The sequence below is a fragment of the Pelobates fuscus genome, chromosome 3 (genome assembly GCF_036172605.1).
Source record: "Pelobates fuscus isolate aPelFus1 chromosome 3, aPelFus1.pri, whole genome shotgun sequence".
NCBI classification, from domain to species: domain Eukaryota; kingdom Metazoa; phylum Chordata; class Amphibia; order Anura; family Pelobatidae; genus Pelobates; species Pelobates fuscus.
The window spans coordinates 293692802-293715112 of NC_086319.1; the positions used below are offsets into that span (position 1 = coordinate 293692802).

General features: G+C 44.2%; 1 protein-coding gene across 1 annotated transcript in view; it reads right to left on the reverse strand.

The window, feature by feature from the left end:
* The window catches only part of LOC134601159 (prolactin-releasing peptide receptor-like), an 87214-nt gene extending 67229 nt beyond the window's left edge, over positions 1 to 19985 (reverse strand). The window contains exon 1 of the mRNA XM_063445604.1: positions 19192 to 19985. Coding sequence (XP_063301674.1) covers positions 19192 to 19607 — 416 coding nt within the window. The 5' untranslated portion in view covers positions 19608 to 19985. The remainder of the gene's footprint in view (positions 1 to 19191) is intronic.
* Between the last annotated feature and the right edge of the window lie 2326 nt (positions 19986 to 22311).

The window sequence follows — 22311 nt, forward strand, 5'->3', positions numbered from 1 at the left end:
CTACTGTAATATATGTAATATCTTCTTTTGACATTATGACTTCATCAACAACAGTCAACCATGAAAGATTAAGTGGTTCAAGAAAGCAAATCGAGGTTGAACAAAAAGGAGGAACGGAAGCCTTAAGCGAGCACTCAATAGTAAGGGGATAACTCTCAAAGAACTACCAGGGTAGTAAGGAACAAAACAGAAAGAGATGAGTGCCCTAAATCGTTAATACAAAACTTTTAATAATATGTTAAAAAGTGGCGAACCCACCAACATAAATAAATACCAATAGAAACCTGTTATAGTTCCGGTAAGAGACAATGTCCCAAACGATAATGTGTCCTAAATATAGTGATCTCGACAGAAATGTCTATAACAGATATTCCAGCGTGAGGGGGGTTAAACCCAATCCTGTAGACCCCCACCACGTCAGAAATACAAACTGCTTTTAAAATAGGATAATAAGAGAGGACCTGTACAGAGGTAACCAGTGTCCACACGGATATGCAGCTGAATGCTGAAAGGGAGATAGTTGTCACAATCATCAGATATGGGTGAGCTCCCCCATATCTGCAGGCATACCAACGTTTAAGGGAAGCCTCGATATATAAATCCCAAAGACCGTAAGTGGTAATGAAATAATACACTGAGTCAATCAACCCTAAATCTATACACTGATTCGATCAAACCTGAATCTATAGAGAGGTCCTGTTCTAAAGTTTTCAGTGTCCTCTCATAAATAGCTATGAATAGAGGTTGATTATTGTTATTATTTACAAAGTTCCATTTTCCGCAGCAGTCTACAGTAGGTGGACTTACAAACAAGTAGTTACAACAAGGCATGTTTAACTTACAGGAACAAAAAGTGCTCGGGGTCCTTGATCTAATCAAAATCTCTGGAAAGTCCAATGCATAAATACCATAACAAGTGATAAGTAGCCTTTATTTTAGAAGAAATTTGAAAAATGCTCTTCAACAGACATTATCTTACGCATGGGGAATTCTGTCTTTTTAGTCACCTCTCTTATTTCTAATCTCTCAAATATCAACCTCCAACAGGGACAGAGTCATTGCTTGACTTTATTTTTTTTCTTACAGGGTTGTAGCATATTGAAGCAGACAGATAAACAGACTGGATAATAAATTTGCTATAATGTATAATATAATAAACATGGCTCCTAACATTTTACTTCTGGCATCTCTTTTTTGTTGTGTTTTTTTTTTTTTTTTATGGCAAGCAATTACAGTACTAGCATGTTCAGTATACTCATTAAATCTGAGCATGGAACAGAATGGTAAAGAACCTTCTCAATGCTATAAGGTATATAAACTAAAATAATGTAATTTAAATCAACTTTGATTATATCAGTTTGATAGATTGTATACTATTGCAGACAACATATCTTAATTTAATCACTACCTGCAGAGAATAAAGGTTAATTCACGTTTATATTGTCTGTTTCCCGCTACTAATGTTACCAGTCTATTAAAAAAAAAAAATACTTTGCAATTTATTGTCTCTATTCCTTTCTTTATATTTGTCTGGCTTTTGTCCAACCGCACTATTCTAGGTTATCTCAGATGCTCTGTTTTAATTAATACAGAAGAAACAAACGTTCAACTGTCAGATTATAGTATAATAATTTATCACATTTGATTATCGTATAGTTCAGGTCAAAATCACTACATTCCATTTATCTCAAGAAAATCTATTATTCACTAGGGTACAGCAGGAAAACCCAGGATCTATTTGTGAAGTGTCAAAATCTTTTTTTTAAATTAGAATATAAGGGAGATGCAAAGGTAATGCATGGCAAACCATTTGAATTACCCTTAATTATGATTTGTTTCCATGGCCTCATGGCACCTTTCAACTCTAGATATATTGAGAGCTATTCAACCAACTGTGAATTGTTGGCAATTGTTTTAGGGGTTTTAATTGTTATGCCGAAATGGCTGATCTGGAAAAATCACCATGGAATTCTTTTTCCAATAAAGCAATATTTGGGGTAAACTGTAAAACTCCCTTATCAATTCATCACAATTCCCATTTTTAGAAATAATCATGGTTAAGTAACAATATAACAAAACTAGAAAAGCTAAAATTTCTGGGGAATTTGTGTGAAGTGTTCTTGCCTCCACCAGTAGTTTAAAACTGGAATGGGCGGAGTAACTGGGTGGAGCAGCTTGAGTAACTGTTGTGTGGTTGGAGTGGCTGGAGTAACTGTGGAAAGGTTGGACTGGGCAGTGTAACTTTATGAAACCTTGATTAGCTGTATTGTTGTAACATTGTATGTTACTGTTTTTCTGTTACAGTTATAATGAATTGACTAACATGGAAATATATTTATTAAATGTGACAGTGCTCACTTTTGTGTTATCAAAACTGTAGGAATGACAGCAGTTTAGAGAATGTGTTTCATCTAGCAGCCTCTGTGTTCCGGAACACTCTGCTGGCTGCCCACATACCTGGGTTCCTATGGCAACTCACTCTACAGCAAGGGCAGAGAAGAGCGGTTAAAAACAAACTGTTTTGTTCAAACGGTCGTAGTTTTAAAAACTATAAATCCTACAACGAAGAGCTTTATATTGCGAGAATCACAAGACCCAGACCTACATTTTGATGCATAGTATGTCTCGGAAATATTAAAAATTAAGGCACAGTCGCAGTTTAGAAATTGCCCTTCAAATTTGAGGTGGCTAGAGTGGAGTTTCAATGAATGTCAATGGACGGCGTGAGTTGCAAACAAATGGTCATATTGTGAAAACTATCAGGACTATGGCTTATTAGCCATTATTAGTGGCAGCCGGGATAGCTGAACGTTTTGATATAAGATTTGTGTAGGTGGGTTAAAAATGAGGGAGTGGTGGCAGTTTAGAAATCATGTCCTGATTTTTCAGCTCACACTAGTTTTGAACATTCCACCATTCATTCCTATGGGACCAATTTCGCCACAAAAACGACGATATTTTGTGAACGATTCAGCGAAACGTTCCACAAAGTAATAGCACACCGGGAACAATCCGCACGTTTCAGTATAATACTGTCTATGTAGAGATGTCGCGAACATAAAATTTTCTGTTCGCGAACGGCGAAAGCGAATTTCCGCAAATGTTCGCGAACGGGCGAACCGGGCTGTAAGGAAACCAAGTCTAGCCAAACCTCTTTCGGTAGTTTCCTCCCGAAATGTCTGAGTCTAGTGTAGAGAGACCTCTGTTCGGTAGTTACAGGCAACGAAATCCATACGACATACAAACAGCTTCACAAGATAATTCCCTTGGTAAAGCATACAAATTCCAAATAACAGTCCAGGATCAGGATACAAGTAGAACTAAGCTTTATTCACATACATGGCTTTTTATGCAGGTCCCCATGCAAGGGAACATCCCACAGGGAGGAGTAACATTTATCCAATCCTGTACAGTAAAAATATAAAACACACCCAACACCAACAGGTAGTTCCCTCCCCTAGTCCTGGAGATAATCAGGTCTGATATAGTAACAACCTAATTATCTCCAGGCTGAAAAATCAATGTTTTCCCCAATTTCTGGAACACCCCTTTATACATGGGGTATCCCCACAAATCCTATGTCCCCTGATAGCCCCGATCTGGGTGACCAACATATCCAAATTTCACCCAGATCGGTTCAGGGGTTCGCAAAAACCATGGTCCTTTGTGACCGGTTCACCGTGGGTGGGCTGCCCAAAATAGTTCCAGAGGTTCGTGTGGTTTTGCCGGTCACTTTAGAAAACGGGAGAAAATGAATAAAAGTACCGAATGAATTCCCCTGGCTCCTAGCAGCGATTGTTCCCCTCATTCGTGTGCACATTTGTACCGAATAGCGCTCTTCTAGCTAATCGGTATCAATAGTTCCAGCGTTCGTATGATGGAGACCGGTGTTCGGGAAGTTGAGTGTCCGATTTTAGTTCCAGACACTCGACGACCAAGTCCCGCTGCCTTTGTTTGACGAAAAAAAGATGGCCGCGGTTTTCTCTGCCACGTGGCGTTCGGCAGTACGAACGCTGACCGCACACGTAGAGGGTGAAAGTGATGCCGGCTTTGAAGTTAAGTGAGCCAGGGGTGGTCTTTGTTCGGCAGTCCCATCTGCCGAATGAAAATAAACAGAAAAAGCAAGAAATATGCAGAAATACAGGATAATAGAGTCATTTCTTCACACTGCTCCCCTATAAGTCCATAGGTCGGCATACCCGCCTAGACCCTGTCGGGTTGGCTTGGGGATGTCCGAGAAAAGTAGGTTTTTAGGAGTCCAGTTCGGTCTGGCGTGACAGGCCATCCGCATTACCGTTTTGTTTGCCGGGCCGGTACTGCATGGTAAAATTATAGGGTTGGAGGGCTAGGCTCCACCGTAATAGCCTGGGATTGTCTCCAGCTACCCGGTTAAGCCATACCAGGGGGTTGTGGTCAGTCATAAGGGTAAATGCCCGCCCGTACAAATAGGGCTGAAGCTTCTTGAGTGCCCACACGAGGGCCAAGCATTCTTTTTCCACGGTGGCATAGCTGACTTCTCGGGGTAAAAGTTTACGGCTGAGTTATGCCACCGGGTGTTCCATGCCGTCTGCTCCCACTTGGCTTAGCACGGCTCCCAGCCCAAACATGGAGGCATCTGTGTGTACAAGAAGTTGTTTAGTGTAGTCGGGTGCTGCCAACACAGGAGCCTCACTCAATGCCGCTTTAAGCTTCTGGAAAGCGTCCGTGCACTCTGGGGTCCAAGAGACCTGTTTGGGAATGGCCTTTTTGGTAAGGTCGGTGAGGGGTTTGGCCAGGGCGCTGTACTCTTGGACAAACTTTCTATAATAACCGGCCGTCCCTAAGAAGGCTAGTACCTGGGTTTTGGTACGAGGTTGGGGCCAGTTAGCTATGGCCTCTACCTTAGCTGGCTCTGGACGTTGTCTACCAGAGCCCACCCTGTGGCCGAGATACTGTACCTCGGCCAGGCCTACGTGACATTTGTCGGGTTTCAATGTGAGCCCTGCGAGGTGGATTCGTTTGAGTACCCTGGACACATGACCCAGATGGTCTCCCCATGTGCGGCTGTAGATGGCAATATCATCTAGGTACGCACATGCAAAGTCCTGAAACCCCGCCAGGAGCCTATCGGCCATCCTCTGAAACGTAGCCGGGGCATTCTTCATCCCAAAGCGCATAACCTTGAATTGGTATAGCCCAAAGGGGGTGACGAATGCCGACTTGGGAATAGCCGCAGGCTCCAAGGGGATCTGCCAATAACCTTTGCACAGGTCCAGGGTAGTCAAGTAGTTCCCCCCCGTCATACGGTCTAAGAACTCATCTATTCTGGGCATGGGGTAGGCGTCTGTTATGGTACGATCGTTAAGCCTCCGATAGTCTACACAGAAGCGCGTGGTGCCATCGCGCTTCGGTACTAGTACTACCGGGGAGGCCCAAGGACTTTGAGAGGGTTCTATTACCCCTAGCTGTAACATCCGGGATCCGATATGGTTGTTGCCGTAGCGGCGTCTCTCCCTGGGTTTCCACGCGGTGTACCGAAGCGGAGGTATAGCCTGGGGTGGCTGAAAACATCTCTCGGTATCCCTGCAGCAGTTGAGTGGCCTCACCCTTCTCTATAGGGTTTAAATTTTGACCCAAACTTACTTGGTCAATAGTACAGGGGGCGGTGTCTAGTAAATCAGGGAGGGGTAGTCCTTCACTATCTTCCGTGGCGGGGGCACACACGGCGCCCACATCCTCTGTTCTCTCAAAATATGGTTTGAGCATGTTCACATGGAAGGCTTTGGTCAGCCTTTCATCTGAACATTTGCTCACGATGTAGGTAGTCTCGCTAACCCGTTCTACTACTGTAAACGGTCCCTGCCTGGCTGCTTGCAGCTTATCCTTTTTAACTGGTCTCAAAGCTAATACCTTCTGCCCTATGTCCAGTACTCTATCTTGGGCTCCCCTATCGTACCACTTCCTCTGGTCCTCCTGGGGCCGTCTGCAGGTTCTCCCAAACAGATTCGGTGAGAGCCCGCAGACGGTCCCGGAACTCCAGAACATACTGGACAATAGGGACTCCCCCCTCATCTGTATTGCCCTCCCAGTGTTCCCGTACGAGCTCCAGTGGGCCCCGAACTTTTCTCCCGAACAGGAGTTCGAAGGGGGAAAACCCAGTGGAGGCCTGGGGCACCTCCCGGTAGGCAAACAGAAGGTGGGGAAGGAATTTTTCCCAATTCTTGTGGGACTCTGTAAAGGTTTTTAGCATCTGTTTTAGAGTGCCATTGAAACGTTCACAGAGCCCGTTAGTCTGGGGATGATACGGGGCGCTGAACAGGGGTTTTACTCCACAGCTCTGCCACAATTGTTGTGTCAGGGTAGCCGTGAACTGAGTTCCCCGATCGGATAGGATCTCCTGTGGGAAACCTACCCGGGTGAATATCTGAACAAGGGCCTCTGCCACGGTCTCTGCCTCTATGTTGGTGAGGGCGACTGCCTCCGGGTATCTAGTGGCGTAGTCGACTACCGTTAGTATGAACTTTTTGCCCGACTGGCTGGGTCGGCTGAGGGGTCCTATTAAATCCACCGCTACTCGGTGAAAGGGCTGTTCTATAATGGGCAATGGGTGAAGTTTGGCCTTCCGAAGGTCTCCCCTTTTCCCTAGCCTTTGACAGACGTCGCACGTCCTGCAATAATACTTGAGGTCCTGGGTGACCCTGGGCCAGAAGAATGTTTGGGTTAACCTGTCCCTTGTCTTTTTGACCCCTAGATGTCCTGCTAGGGGAATGTCATGACTGAGTTTTAACAACTCAGCCCGGAATTTACGTGGTACAATTAACTGTCTTTTGATGACCTGGGTGGCCCCCTGTCCCACCCCCCCAGTCACTCTATACAGCAACCCCTTATACCATTCAAACTTTTCGTGCGGGTTGTTCCCTGGGGTAGCGGCCACTGCCTTCCTATATCCCTCTAATGTGGGGTCGGTACGCTGCTCTTGTTCAAACCCCTGGGGGGTATCCCAAAAAGGAAAGGGGGGATCGGGTAAGGGGGGTATTTCGACTCTTACCTGGTTTTCCTCAGAGTGCAGCGGTGCTTCCAGTCTGGCTTGAGCTCGGGTGGTAACCGGGTATGCCTCGGCAGGGGTGTCTCGGGCTAGTTGAGAGGTTAAGCATCCCACATCATTCCCCAACAAAACCTCGGCGGGTAGTTCTTGCATAATCCCAACCTCCAGCTGTTTGGACCCTGAACCCCAATCGACAAGGATATTAGCGGTGGGCAGTTTGTGGATAGCGCCCCCAGCCACCCTCACAGCGACTGTGCGTCCGGTGCGAGCTTGCGCTCTGATCGTGTGAGGTTGCACCACAGTCAAAGTAGCCCCAGAGTCTCTCAGCGCCCGGGCCCCCACGCCATCTACGGTAATCCATTGGCGGTGGTGGTCCCGGTTGTCACCCCCAGCTTGCACTGGGTTGACCTCGTGTAACACACTCCACTGTTCTTCTTGGTTAGGGACATGGTTTGTGCTTTCTTGTTGCACACAATGAGCAGCTGCCCTGGGTTGTTTTGGGGGTTGCCTTTCCCAGCTTCCCCGGTTTAAGCGAGGGCACTGATTCTTATAATGTCCCGGTTGCTTGCAATAATGGCACACTGCAGGGTTCGGTGAGGAGTTACTCATGGAGGGTCTAGGAGGGGTAGGGGTTGTTGGAGCCGTGTAATTAGGCTTAAAAGGTGGTCTGCTCGCCCCTTGCTCCTTCCTCCTGTTATCCTGATACTCGTCCGCTAGCCTGGCGGCTTCCTCCACAGTTTTTGGTTTTCTATCTTTAACCCAGTCTTTTATGTCCTCTGCAGTGTGATTAAAAAATTGCTCCAGTAACATTAGTTGCAAAGCATCCTCCAGGGTGGTTGCTTGGCAGCCCTTCATCCAATTACGGGCCGCCCGGTGTAGCCGAAAAGCCCATTCCGTATGGGAATCTCTCCCAGTCTTCCTCAGATCTCTAAACTTTTTCCGGTATGCCTCCGGAGTTACAGCATATCTGGCCAACAAAATGTCTTTTACCTTTTCATAATTATGTATGTCCCCCTCAGGTACTGCTCGCAGCGCCTCAGCTGCTCTACCTGACAATTTACTGCTAATGACTGCAGCCCATTTTGTGGAGTCTAATCCCTCCAGTGCACATTGACATTCAAAGTCTTGTAAGTAACTGTCAATTTCCATCTCATTGTCATTAAAATATTTAAAAGCTGCATAATTTACCTTCTTTGGTAGTTCCCCAGTACTTCCCGGGGAGTGTAGTAAATCTCCCTGTGACGGTCTGTCCTGGTCCTCTCGCTCTTTTTGCGATTGTCTGGCTTGTGCCATGACCTGCAGAACCGCCTCTGCAGTTGGGTTGGGTCCCAAAAGACTGATCATCCATCGGATGTCCTTTTGCATCACGGTTTCTTCCTCTTGATCCATCTCTGTATTACTGGTATTATCGCTCTGTATTAATTCTGCAATTAACGTGGCTTTTGTCTTGTTACTTGCCACTCTGCCTCGAGCTTCCAGTAAGTCCTTTAGTGTGGTTCTTTTAAGTAGCTGGTACTGCTGAGCCATTCAATCCCTTGCTTGGTTTGAAATGTCCATTCGGAATTCGAATCCCACCGCTACCACCAGTTGTAAGGAAACCAAGTCTAGCCAAACCTCTTTCGGTAGTTTCCTCCCGAAATGTCTGAGTCTAGTGTAGAGAGACCTCTGTTCGGTAGTTACAGGCAACGAAATCCATACGACATACAAACAGCTTCACAAGATAATTCCCTTGGTAAAGCATACGAATTCCAAATAACAGTCAGAGTCCAGGATCAGGATACAAGTAGAACTAAGCTTTATTCACATACATGGCTTTTTATGCAGGTCCCCATGCAAGGGAACATCCCACAGGGAGGAGTAACATTTATCCAATCCTGTACAGTAAAAATATAAAACACACCCAACACCAACAGGTAGTTCCCTCCCCTAGTCCTGGAGATAATCAGGTCTGATATAGTAACAACCTAATTATCTCCAGGCTGAAAAATCACTGTTTTCCCCAATTTCTGGAACACCCCTTTATACATGGGGTATCCCCACAAGTCCCCTGATAGCCCCGATCTGGGTGACCAACATATCCAAATTTCACCCAGATCGGTTCAGGGGTTCGCAAAAACCATGGAAGTCCTTTGTGACCGGTTCACCGTGGGTGGGCTGCCCAAAATAGTTCCAGAGGTTTGTGTGGTTTTGCCGGTCACTTTAGAAAACGGGAAAAAACAAATAAAAGTACCGAATGAATTCCCCTAGCTCCTAGCAGCGATTGTTCCCCTCATTCGTGTGCACATTTGTACCGAATAGCGCTCTTCTAGCTAATCGGTATCAATAGTTCCAGCGTTCGTATGATGGAGACCGGTGTTCGGGAAGTAGAGTGTCCGATTTTAGTTCCAGACACTCGACGACCAAGTCCCGCTGCCTTTGTTTGACGAAAAAAGATGGCCGCGGTTTTCTCTGCCACGTGGCGTTCGGCAGTACGAACGCTGACCGCACACGTAGAGGGTGAAAGTGATGCCGGCTTTGAAGTTAAGTGAGCCAGGGGTGGTCTTTGTTCGGCAGTCCCATCTGCCGAATGAAAATAAACAGAAAAAGCAAGAAATATGCAGAAATACAGGATAATAGAGTCATTTCTTCACACGGGCGAACCGCCATAGACTTCAATAGGCAGGCGAATTTTAAAACCCACAGGGACTCTTTCTGGCCACAATAGTGATGGAAAAGTTGTTTCAAGGGGACTAACACCTGGACTGTGGCATGCCGGAGGGGGATCCATGCTAAAACTCCCATGGAAAATTACATAGTTGATGCAGAGTCTGGTTTTAATCCATAAAGGGCATAAATCACCTAACATTCCTAAATTGTTTGGAATAACGTGATTTAAAACATCAGGTATGATGTTGTATCGATCAGGTAGTGGAAGGGTTACGCCCGCTTCACAGTGACAGACCAAACTCCCCGTTTAATGAACTGTAAACAACTGCAAACAGTCCATTTGCACAACCGCAAATTCCCCATTTGCACAAGGTTGGATACCAAGCTAGCCATGTCTCGTTCCTTGTCCTCACTGATGTCATTGAAGGTCTCTATCTCCACCCAGCCACGTACAACACCAAGGGTCCCCGAAAGGTGAAAACAAGCCCCCTGGGACGCCTGCTGTGTTTGGTCTTCCACCCCCTCAAAGCCACCTTCCTCCTCTGACTCCTCTTCTTCAGACTTCTCTCTCTGCGTTGCCTCTCTCTGTGTTATTATAAGGTGTGTTAAGTAGTACTATTCCTATCAGTTTAATCCCTGTTACGTCCCCTATCAGTGGACGTGCATATGGCATCGATTTTAGGAAGCAGGAGATGGAAAAAGATGCTTGGTCGGTACTCCTATTTCAAATTTGGGGCACTGCGCGTGTAATCTAATGTGCCACCAGATAGGAGTGGTGTGTTAAGTAGTACTATTCTTATCAGTTTAATCCCTGTTACGTCCCCTATCAGGGGACGTGTATATGGCATCGATTTTAGGAACCGGGAGATGGAAGAAGATGCTTGGTTGGTCCTCCTACTTCAAATTTGGGGCACTGCGCGTGCAATCTAATGTGCCACCAGATAGGAGTGGTGTGTTAAGTAGTACTATTCTTATCAGTTTAATCCCTGTTACGTCCCCTTCATCAGGCCTTTTTTAGTCGAATGTATCGCCCACTGTCAGTCCCTTGGGGATCCATCCCTCATTCATCTTAATAAAGGTGAGGTAATCTAGACTTTTTTGACCTAAGCGACTTCTCTTCTCAGTGACAATACTTCCTGCTGCACTGAAGGTCCTTTCTGACAGGACACTTGAAGCGGGGCAGGCCAGAAGTTCTATCGCAAATTGGGATAGCTCAGGCCACAGGTGAACCCTGCACACCCAGTAGTCAAGGGGTTCATCGCTCCTCAGAGTGTCGATATCTGCAGTTAAGGCGATGTAGTCTGCTACCTGTCGGTCGAGTCATTCTCTGAGGGTGGACCCCGAAGTGCTGTGGCGATGCGTAGGACTTAAAAAGCTCTGCATGTCCTCCATCAACAACACGTCTGTAAAGTGTCCTGTCCCTGCCGGCGTGGTCGTGGGAGGAGGAGGATTATTTTTACCTCTTCCCCTGTTAGATTCCCGTTGTGCTGTGACATCACCCTTATACGGTGTGTAAAGCATACTTTTTAATTTATTTTGGAACTGCTGCATCCTTTCCGACTTAATAATTAGGTAATTCGGTAACATTTCAGGCACTTTCTGCTTATACCGGGGGTCTAGTAGCGTGGACACCCAGTACAGGTCGTTCTCCATCAGCCTTTTTATACGAGGGTCCCTCAACAGGCACGACAGCATGAAAGACCCCATTTGCACAAGGTTGGATGCCGAGCTACTCATGTCCCGTTCCTCGTCCTCAGTGATTTTACTGAAGGTATGTTCTTCCCCCCAGCCACGTACAACACCACGGGTACCAGATAGGTGACAGCGAGCACCCTGGGATGCCTGTTGTGGTTGGTCTTCCTCCTCCTGCTCAAAGCCACATTCCTCCTCTGACTCCTCTTCCTCACAATCCTCTTCCAGCGTTGCTGCACGTCCAGCAAGCGATGCTGATGAGGCTGTTTCTGGTGGTAATGGTGACCACAACTCTTCCTCTTCCTCTTCACGCTCATCTATGGCCTGATCCAGCACTCTTCGCAGGGCACGCTTCAGGAAGAAAACAAATGGTATGATGTCGCTGATGGTGCCTTCGGTGTGACTGACTAGGTTTGTCACCTCCTCAAAAGGACGCATGAGCCTACAGGCATTGCGCATGAGCATCCAGTAACGAAGCAAAAAAAATTCCCAGCTCCGCAGAGGCTGTCCTAGCACCCCGGTCATACAAATAGTCGTTAATGGCTTTTTCTTGTTGGAGCAGGCGGTCGAACATTAGGAGTGTTGAATTCCAACGTGTCGGGCTGTCGCAAATCAAGCGCCTCACTGGCATGTTGTTTCGCCGCTGGATATCTGAAAAGTGCGCCATGGCCATGTAGGAACACCTGAAATGGCCACACACCTTCCTGGCCTGCTTCAGGACGTCCTGTAAACCTGGGTACTTATGCACAAAGCGTTGTACGATCAGATTACACACATGTGCCATGAACTCACATGTGTCAACTTGCCCAAATTCAATGCCGCCAACAAATTTCTTCCGTTGTCACAAACCACTTTGCCGATCTCCAGTTGGTGCAGACTCAGCCACTGATCCACTTGACAGGAGTGCTGGTCCGGTGTGACTCTCTGCTTTCATGCAAGTCAACCCCAAGACGGCGTGACACTGCCGTATCCGGGATGTGGAATAGTACCTGGGGACCTGGGGGGGTCCCGTTGATGTGGAACAAGATGCAGCAGCAGAAGAGGACTCAGCCGAGGAGGTTATGGAAGAGGATGGAGTAGGAGGAGTAGAGGAGATGGCAGCAGGCCTGCCTGCAAGTCGTGCCGGTGTCACCAACTCCTCTGCAGAGCCACGCATTCCATGCTTGGCAGCCGTCAGCAGGTTTACCCAATGTGCAGTGTAGGTGATATACCTGCCCTGACCATGCTTTGCAGACCAGGTATCAGTGGTCAGATGGACCCTTGCCCCAATACTGTGTGCCAGACATGCCATTACTTCCTTTTGTCAGAGGCAGACACACAAAAAAAAATGCCACACTGCTGAGTTCTGCAATGACGGCATTCTGGTGGTGGCAACAGCATGCGTTGATTGGCGTGCTTTCGGCTGACACCGGGTGCCGATGCATGCTGTCTGACTGTGCCACTAGCTTCTTGAGACGACCTCCCCCTGCTTCCAACTCATCTCCTCCTCCTCTCTGTCTCCCCATCTGAACTTTCCCCCTGTTCTTCTTCTCTTCTAGCGGGCACCCACGTGACATCCACGGATGCATCGTCATCATCAACTGCTTCACTTGTATCTGACAACTCAGCAAAGGAAGCAGCAGCGGGTACAACATCATCATCATCACACCGTACGTCCATGTGTGTAATGCTGCCTGACTGAGACATATCCCTGTTATCTACATCCTCTGGCAATAATGGTTGCGCATCACTCATTTTTTCCAACTGATGTGTAAATAACTCCTCTGACAGATCAAGTGAAGCGGCTGTGGTGCAAGTGTTGGTGGTGGCGGCAGGCGGGCGAGTGGTAACTTGAGAGGTGCCCGAAGCTAAGCTGGAGGAGGATGGTGCGTCAAGGTTCCGAGCAGAAGCCAGTCAACTATGTCCTCAGAACTTTTCGAGTTCAGGTTACGTGGCCTCTGAACACTGGGCAGTATTCTAGGGCCAAAGGGAATCACAGCACCATGACCACGACGGCCACTGCGGGGTGGCCTGCCTCTGCCTGTCTTTTTTTTTCGATTAGTGGTTCTATGCGTGCAAGCTACTGTGACAACAGATAGGAGTGGCACTGTACAGTGCCAGAAGTTTGCACAGTAGACGCTGTAGGCCTGACACACACGCTTGCAGACAACTAACTGCTATTCAATCTATTACAGTCAAAATTGTATTTTTTTTTTTTTTTAAATGAACACTACTGTTACACCAGATATGAGTTGCACTGGTGTGACACTGTGCCCTGGCAGGCCCTGAAACGCACACGTGTGAAGGAAACTGACTACTATTATTTCACAGTCAAATTTCTAGTTTTTTTTTTAATGTACACTACTGTTACACCAGATATGAGTTGCACTGGTGTGACACTGTGCCCTGGCAGGCCCTGAAACGCACACGTGGGAAGGAAACTGACTGCTATTATTTCACAGTCAAATTTCTAGTTTTTTTTTTTTTAAATGTACACTACTGTTACACCAGATATGAGTTGCACTGGTGTGACACTGTGCCCTGGCAGGCCCTGAAACGCACACGTGTGAAGGAAACTGACTGCTATTATTTCACAGTCAAATTTCTAGTTCTTTTTTTAATGTACACTACTGTTACACCAGATATGAGTTGCACTGGTGTGACACTGTGCCCTGGCAGGCCTTGAAATGCACACGTGTGAAGGAAACTGACTGCTATTATTTCACAGTCAAATTTCTAGTTTTTTTTTTATGTACATTACTGTTACACCAGATATGAGTTGCACTGGTGTGACACTGTGCCCTGGCAGGCCCTGAAACGCACATGTGTGAAGGAAACTGACTGCTATTATTTCACAGTCAAAAAAGTGTTGTTTTTTTAAATGTACACTACTGTTACACCAGATATGAGTTGCACTGGTGTGACACTGTGCCCTGGCAGGCCCTGAAACGCACACATGTGAAGGAAACTGACTGCTATTATTTCACAGTCAAAAAAGTGTTGTTTTTTTTAAATGTACATTACTGTTACAACAGATATGAGTTGCACTGGTGTGACACTGTGCGCTGGCAGGCCCTGAAACGCACACATGTGAAGGAAACTGACTGCTAATATATTACAGTCAAAAAAGTTGTTTTTTTTTAAATGCAAGCTATTGTGACACCAGATACGAGTGGTGGCACTGGGCAAGTGGGCACAGTATACGCTGTGAGCCTGACAAACACGCTGGCAGGCAGGCAACTGCAATTAGATTACACAGGAAAAAAAAAGCAGACTGATGTTCCAGCCCTAAAAAGGGCTTTTTGGGGTGCTGTCCTTACAGCAGGGATCAGATGAGTCCTTCAGGACTGTAGTGGACACTGAATACACTAGCCTAGCTACCGATTTCCCTATTAAATCAGCAGCAGCTACACTGTCCCTCCTCTCACTAAGAATGCAGCTTCCGAATGAATCTAAAATGGATGCTGTCCAGGAGGTGGGAGAGTCTGGGAGGGAGGGTCTGCTGCTGATTGGCTGGAATGTGTCTGCTGACTGTGAGGTACAGGGTCAAAGTTTACTCAATGATAACGAATAGTGGCGGTCCGAACATCGCCGTGGCGAATGCGAACAAGCTATGTTTGCCAGGAACTATTCACCAGCGAACTATTCGGGACATCTCTATGTCTATGTAGTGTAAACACTGTGGGAGGAGTTAGGGTGGTAAATTTGACTATAATAAGAATAATACTATATATGTGAGATAATAGTAAGTGGTCTTGCCATGCAAGAACACTTAACTAGATTTGACAAGCAAAACACCCTTGATCCAATATCTTTTGAGAGCACTATACATAGTCAGAAAGAGAATGTTAAACAAGCTTCAGGTTTGGATGTGTAAGACCTTGAGATGATAATGAAAAGGTTTGTAAGACTTTTTAAAAACATGAATTCTTTAGAATTTGAAAACTGTGAGTGATGGAGGTAGTCAGGAAGTCCTAGCGGTTTAAATCTCTGGTGCAGTCTGGGAAAAGTGCTAAAGGTGAGAGAAATGGAAAGGTGCGTAAGAGTAAATATGTTATTATGTTCTTTCAAAGAGAGGTAGAGGACTTCCTATGAGCACTGGTACAAGACTATTTTGTGCCTTAGGCAAGACCAGCTATTTGCACTCCCCCCAAAACGAAAATTACAAGCTATATGTTCCTCTCTCATCCCTAGCCCCTTTGTGTGTCTCTTTCTGTGCTAAATCCTTAATGTGTCTATTTTTTCCCCTTCCCTAGTCCCTCTGTTTGTCTTCTCCTCCCCCCCCCAGCACATTTGTGGGTCTCTTTCTACTACCTTAGCCCCTTTGTGTGTCCCTTTATCATCCCAACCCCTCTGTTTGTCTCTTTGTCCCCCCACACCCTATGTGTGTCTCTTTGTGCCCCAGCTCCTCGGTGTGTCTCTTTGTTCCACCAGTCCCACCATGTGTCTCTTTGTCCTGCCCCTTTGTCTAACTGTCCTTTTGTGATCTCCCACCGATCCCTTTGTGGTCGCAATCTCCCCCCCCCCCCTTCCCCATCCCATTGTAGTCTCACCCTTCTGTCCCTTTATGGTCTCTCACCCCTCGTTGCCACTTTGTGGTCTTTCACCCCCCCCCCCATCCTTTTAATGTCTCTCATCCCCCCTGGCAATTTAAGGTCTCTCCTTCACCACCCAGTCACCTTTGGTTTCTCCCCCCACCACAGTCCATTTACAGTCCCTCCACCCCATCTCCGACCCGTCACTTTGTGGTTTCTCTCCCACCCCCCCGTGGCAGCTCATCTCCCTCATAGATGGTCAGGTGACATTTTGAATACAATGGTGTTTAGTAAAGGGATTCCCAAAACAAAACGGCAAAGAAAGCAACAAGAACAAATATATTTAACCTCCATGGCTAACGCTCTATAAATATATTTTTGCTCTGGTATAGATTTCCAATATAACCTTATTGTAAATGGATAGATAGATAGATAGAGATACATACAGGGAGTGCAGAATTATTAGGCAAATGAGTATTTTGACCACATCATCCTCTTTATGCATGTTGTCTTACTCCAAGCTGTATAGGCTCGAAAGCCTACTACAAATTAAGCATATTAGGTTATGTGCATCTCTGTAATGAGAAGGGGTGTGGTCTAATGACATCAACACCCTATATCAGGTGTGCATAATTATTAGGCAACTTCCTTTCCTTTGGCAAAATGGGTCAAAAGAAGGACTTGACAGGCTCAGAAAAGTCAAAAATAGTGAGATATCTTGCAGAGGGATGCAGCACTCTTAAAATTGCAAAGCTTCTGAAGCGTGATCATCGAACAATCAAGCGTTTCATTCAAAATAGTCAACAGGGTCGCAAGAAGCATGTGGAAAAACCAAGGCGCAAAATAACTGCCCATGAACTGAGAAAAGTCAAGCGTGCAGCTGCCAAGATGCCACTTGCCACCAGTTTGGCCATATTTCAGAGCTGCAACATCACTGGAGTGCCCAAAAGCACAAGGTGTGCAATACTCAGAGACATGGCCAAGGTAAGAAAGGCTGAAAGACGACCACCACTAAACAAGACACACAAGCTGAAACGTCAAGACTGGGCCAAGAAATATCTCAAGACTGATTTTTCTAAGGTTTTATGGACTGATGAAATGAGAGTGAGTCTTGATGGGCCAGATGGATGGGCCCGTGGCTGGATTGGTAAAGGGCAGAGAGCTCCAGTCCGACTCAGACGCCAGCAAGGTGGAGGTGGAGTACTGGTTTGGGCTGGTATCATCAAAGATGAGCTTGTGGGGCCTTTTCGGGTTGAGGATGGAGTCAAGCTCAACTCCCAGTCCTACTGCCAGTTTCTGGAAGACACCTTCTTCAAGCAGTGGTACAGGAAGAAGTCTGCATCCTTCAAGAAAAACATGATTTTCATGCAGGACAATGCTCCATCACACGCGTCCAAGTACTCCACAGCGTGGCTGGCAAGAAAGGGTATAAAAGAAGAAAATCTAATGACATGGCCTCCTTGTTCACCTGATCTGAACCCCATTGAGAACCTGTGGTCCATCATCAAATGTGGGATTTACAAGGAGGGAAAACAGTACACCTCTCTGAACAGTGTCTGGGAGGCTGTGGTTGCTGCTGCACGCAATGTTGATGGTGAACAGATCAAAACACTGACATAATCCATGGATGGCAGGCTTTTGAGTGTCCTTGCAAAGAAAGGTGGCTATATTGGTCACTGATTTGTTTTTGTTTTGTTTTTGAATGTCAGAAATGTATATTTGTGAATGTTGAGATGTTATATTGGTTTCACTGGTAAAAATAAATAATTGAAATGGGTATATATTTGTTTTTTGTTAAGTTGCCTAATAATTATGCACAGTAATAGTCACCTGCACACACAGATATCCCCCTAAAATAGCTATAACAAAAACAAACTAAAAACTACTTCCAAAAATATTCAGCTTTGATATTAATGAGTTTTTTGGGTTCATTGAGAGCATGGTTGTTGTTCAATAATAAATTAATCCTCAAAAATACAACTTGCCTAATAATTCTGCACTCCCTGTAGATAGATAGAGATACATACATAGATAGTGATAGATAGATAGATAGATAGATAGATAGATAGATAGATAGATAGATATATAGATAGAGATAGATAAATAGATAGATAAATAGATAGATAGATAGATAGATAGATAGATAGATAAATAGAGCAAAATTATTGGGAAGAGTTTCTAAATGTTCCTTCTGATTTTTACCATTGCTGCCTCCAAGAGTTTCTCAAAGATGTAAGAAAGTTATACAACAATTTTAATAGTGCAGCCACTTTCACTACAGTTTGACCATGACCTAAAATGAATGCCATTATGAGATAGTGGAGATTGCCTGAAAGAGGCAACCAAAGCATAATTGCTGGATAAGTGCATTTCATAAACAGCATGAGTTGTGGGACAGCTGAATCTCTGGTTTACGTGGAGGTAATGGGCAATTACCTTTCTTAGAAATAATTTTTTCTTTTTACATAACTACGTCTGTGTTATAATGGCATTTTACCTAAACAGATGTTTTCTATTTGATATTCTGCTCTTCCAAGCCTGGTGCTATTCAGCACTTCAACTAGATATGTTGTAAATAGATTGTTTTAGGGGAAAATGCATACAAACTAATACAACAAACGTATCCAATCTGTATACCCCATGAATTAAATGGGAATATTTTTTTTTTCTTAAAAACTGAATGCCTTTTCTTTCTACTCACAATAGTTACTCCAGTTTATTATAATCTCTGATTATGCTCTAATATATTTAGGGCATGCTTTTCAGTAACTCAATATAAGGACTGCTAAAATAATAAAACTCTTTCTGCTAATTCCTAAGTCCTAACAACTACTGAATTGTGCTATCGAAGAATAAAAACTAGGTTTAGCTCCAAAAAGTAATTGTGTTAAAGCCTCCCAAAACAAACTGAGCCATTAACAAAACAGAACAACATAAATGTACCTTCCTATGCTCAATAAAGTATTGTAAATGCTTTTCAGGTTTCGTTGAAGGGCCCATAACTGCTTCCTATATACATCTTTCTTATGAAGTTTTACACTGCCACAAATACAAATATTGTTTGTATGTAAACATTAAAGACATTTTTCCCTACATTGTTTTAAAGAAGCATGTGCTAGATGGATCTTTTTTTTATCAAAGAATCAAATGAATCTTTAAAACATTTTTTTGCTAATAATGCACAGAATACCTTTCCTCACTCTTTAGATCGAAATCAAAGTATTATTCCTTGAAATAGAAATGGTCTGAAAGTGCAACAGGTTTATTAATAGAAAGGTGCAATCTACTAGAAAATTAGGAATAGAAACTTGTTACCTGTCCACAGCAATGGCCGTTAAGGTGAACACCGAAACATAGACAGTTACTGGCTGTATGAGGAACACAAAGTAGCACATAAATTTTCCAAAGACCCATCCCTGTGGGTTAAATGCATATGCCAGTGTAAAGGGAACGCAGGTGGCACACATCAGCATATCTGAGAAAGCAAGGTTTCCAATAAAGAAGTTAGTGACATTATGCATCTTCTTGGTCCTACAGATGACATATAGAAGCAGATAGTTTCCAAAGATACCAATCAGTACAACGAGAGTATAGCACGGTATGATAAGGAGTTTGTAAGACTGGATGAGTTGAACACCAGTGAACTGGCAACTGGAATTGGAGCTGTTTAGGTTGACCATGTAGATGGTTAGATTGGTAGGTTCATAGGTCCAGCTTCCTGTATTTTCCATGGTTTCAGATGATAATTCCTCCAGAGATCAGGGATTCAGGTTAGCTCACGTATAGAGGTTTTTCCGGGTGACGATTGAAACGATTCAGAGTTGTTTTAGAATGGACATCATTGTTAGGACACCTACCAGTGTTTTCTAAATTATAAGATGATGATAAGTCTGTCTAATGTAGTACGGTAAACAAATAGGGCTCCGTCGTTGGGATGGTGTTTCTAAAACATGCATTTGTATTCTTAAGGTACTGGAGAACTTCCTGATTCATGGACTTCTCAGAAATTATTCCAGACACATTTGCAGGAGATAAAAACATTCAAACAGGTGTACAATGTATATAGCACTCTTGGCATCTGCTGCTGTGTAACCCAATGTTATCACCAGTTGTACATGTTCATTTGTCTAATTTATCCGTGAAAGGTTCTTCGAGAAAAGGACTGTTCATAGGTTTGCAGTGATCTTTTCTCTTTTTCAAATTACAGAGCATAATTACCTTCCATCTCCTCTTTTAACATCTGCTGCCTTGACATTAGTCTGGTGTTTCTAGAGAAGATACAACAAAGAGGTTTTGAGAAAAATGTAACGAAATATATAATAGTTCATTTAAATCATCTTCATAATAACAGTCCCAGCTATTTTGTTCAAAAAAGCTCACTTCCCATTTTCTCTTTATCAAATAAATATATATAATCTGTTCCACAACACAGTTTACTAATGTTTGGTGTGAAGTTGAAACACTAAGGAGTAAGACTTTTTTTTAGATGTAATTTAATCAAATCCTGTCATGGGGTTTAGCTTTACCGAATACCCATTTATAGAGAGAAAATATAATGGGTAAAAGGATTGAATGATTAATAACAAGACTTGTTCTGAGAAATAATAGTAAAATGTAAATCTTAAATATAAGCAGAAGTAAATGCATAAAAAGCGTTATATTGTTGTCCTTTTTCAATAGATGAAAGGGAATATCATGCATTAAAAGAACAGGTGGGTTTGAACATAATTTCATTTCAATTTTAGAAAGAGAAAAATCAGGGTTCAGAAATAAACATGAATTAAAGGAATGCTAAAAAAGTATTCCTAACTTTATAATGCTGGACTATCTTTTTAGATTGGGTGTCCTCCTCAGGATGGAGTAAAAAGGTGAGTTTACTTACCCTAACTCCCTCACTGCACTGGTTTTGCCATGGCTGCCCGATTGCCATGGCTGAGATCAAGAGATGGACGCATTGGGAGGCTAATGTGCATATGGGGCAAAAGCTACTCTGCGTCTGTGAAATACTCTCAATGAGAGACGTTTGATCTACAGCCGAGTTTGTTAACTCTGTTAACTCTGCATAAATAACACTGCCGTTCTTGCAAAATGGCAATGTTTTTAATTGCAGGGTTAAAAAAAGAAGGGGCACTACACCCAGATCACCTCATCGAGATGAAGTGGTCTGGGTGTCGTTAATGTCCTTTCAAGAAAATATCTAATTCTCTTATTTTAATAGGAGATGGCCAAAGGGTCAAAGTTAATTAATCTCATGAGAGCAGAGTGAAAAGCGGGGGGTAACCCACAGAGAATTGGAGGTAAATGGGGAGAGAGAGAGAGTCTGATCTCATTGCCTATATAGGATAATGTGAACAATTTAAAAACTGAACTATGCTTTAATCATTGGGTTAAAGACGCCAATATAGAAACAGAAACTCGGCCGTCGCTGTCTAACTAGACCATAAGTCAATAGTGGCAGCTAGGGTAGAGGGCATGAAGAGAAAAAATAATAATAGTAATAGTATATAATAAATAGTACAGGGGTATGTACAATACAGAGGAAAAAAGAAAAGAAGGTAGATAATGAAAAGACCCCTCACAGATAATGAGGGATAAAACTAAAAATTGTGTACTTGGGCAATTCCCACCTGCTGACGGTGAGAAGCCCACACAATGTCTTTGTTAGATATAGTTGGTAAGTTCCTGTGTATCGACAGGGGTATAAGCTGTAGCGTGTCCCGGGTGGTTGAATAACGATAGTGTCATAAGCCGTACTTGTGTCAATGTATCCGGGTTTAGGATACAGTACAGTGTTATTATCGGTGATTCAACTAAAAAGGGATGCTGCTGCAGATTAGGTTATTTGTATCAATAGGGGTATACACTGTAGCATATCCCAGGTGGTCAAATAAAGATACTGTCATAAACTGTACTCATTTCAAAGTGTCAGAGTTTGAGATACAGTATAGTGTCTTATGGCATAATTTGACTAAAGAGGGATGCTACTACAGAGAGAGTGTATCCTATTCCTATCACAGCGAGTGAACCTGTAGTCAAAGTTGTATGCGGTGGAGTGTGTGTCCAGCAAAGCATACAGGTACCTAAGTCCGTATTAAGGAGTCATATGAGTTAGTTTCATCAATGGCAGATGTAACTGCTCTAGATGCCTATACCAAATGGTGCCGTAATGGCTAGTGACCGAGATCAACAGGATCTCAAGTTTCTAGGTAGAGATAGTGAGAAAAGGTACCTTCGAGGGTACCTGGTATAGGAAAGGAAGATAAGAAGGTTTAAACTGCTAGAGAGATAGCAGACTGACCCCTTTGTATACGGAGAGGTACTAGCCTACAGATTCAGTCGCTGACTCCTGTTGTATGCCGTGATCGGTATGTGTCTCTAACTGTTCGTCCGCTGTCTCCCCATTGCGGGTAAGTAAAAATACTAGTGCAGAGTGTA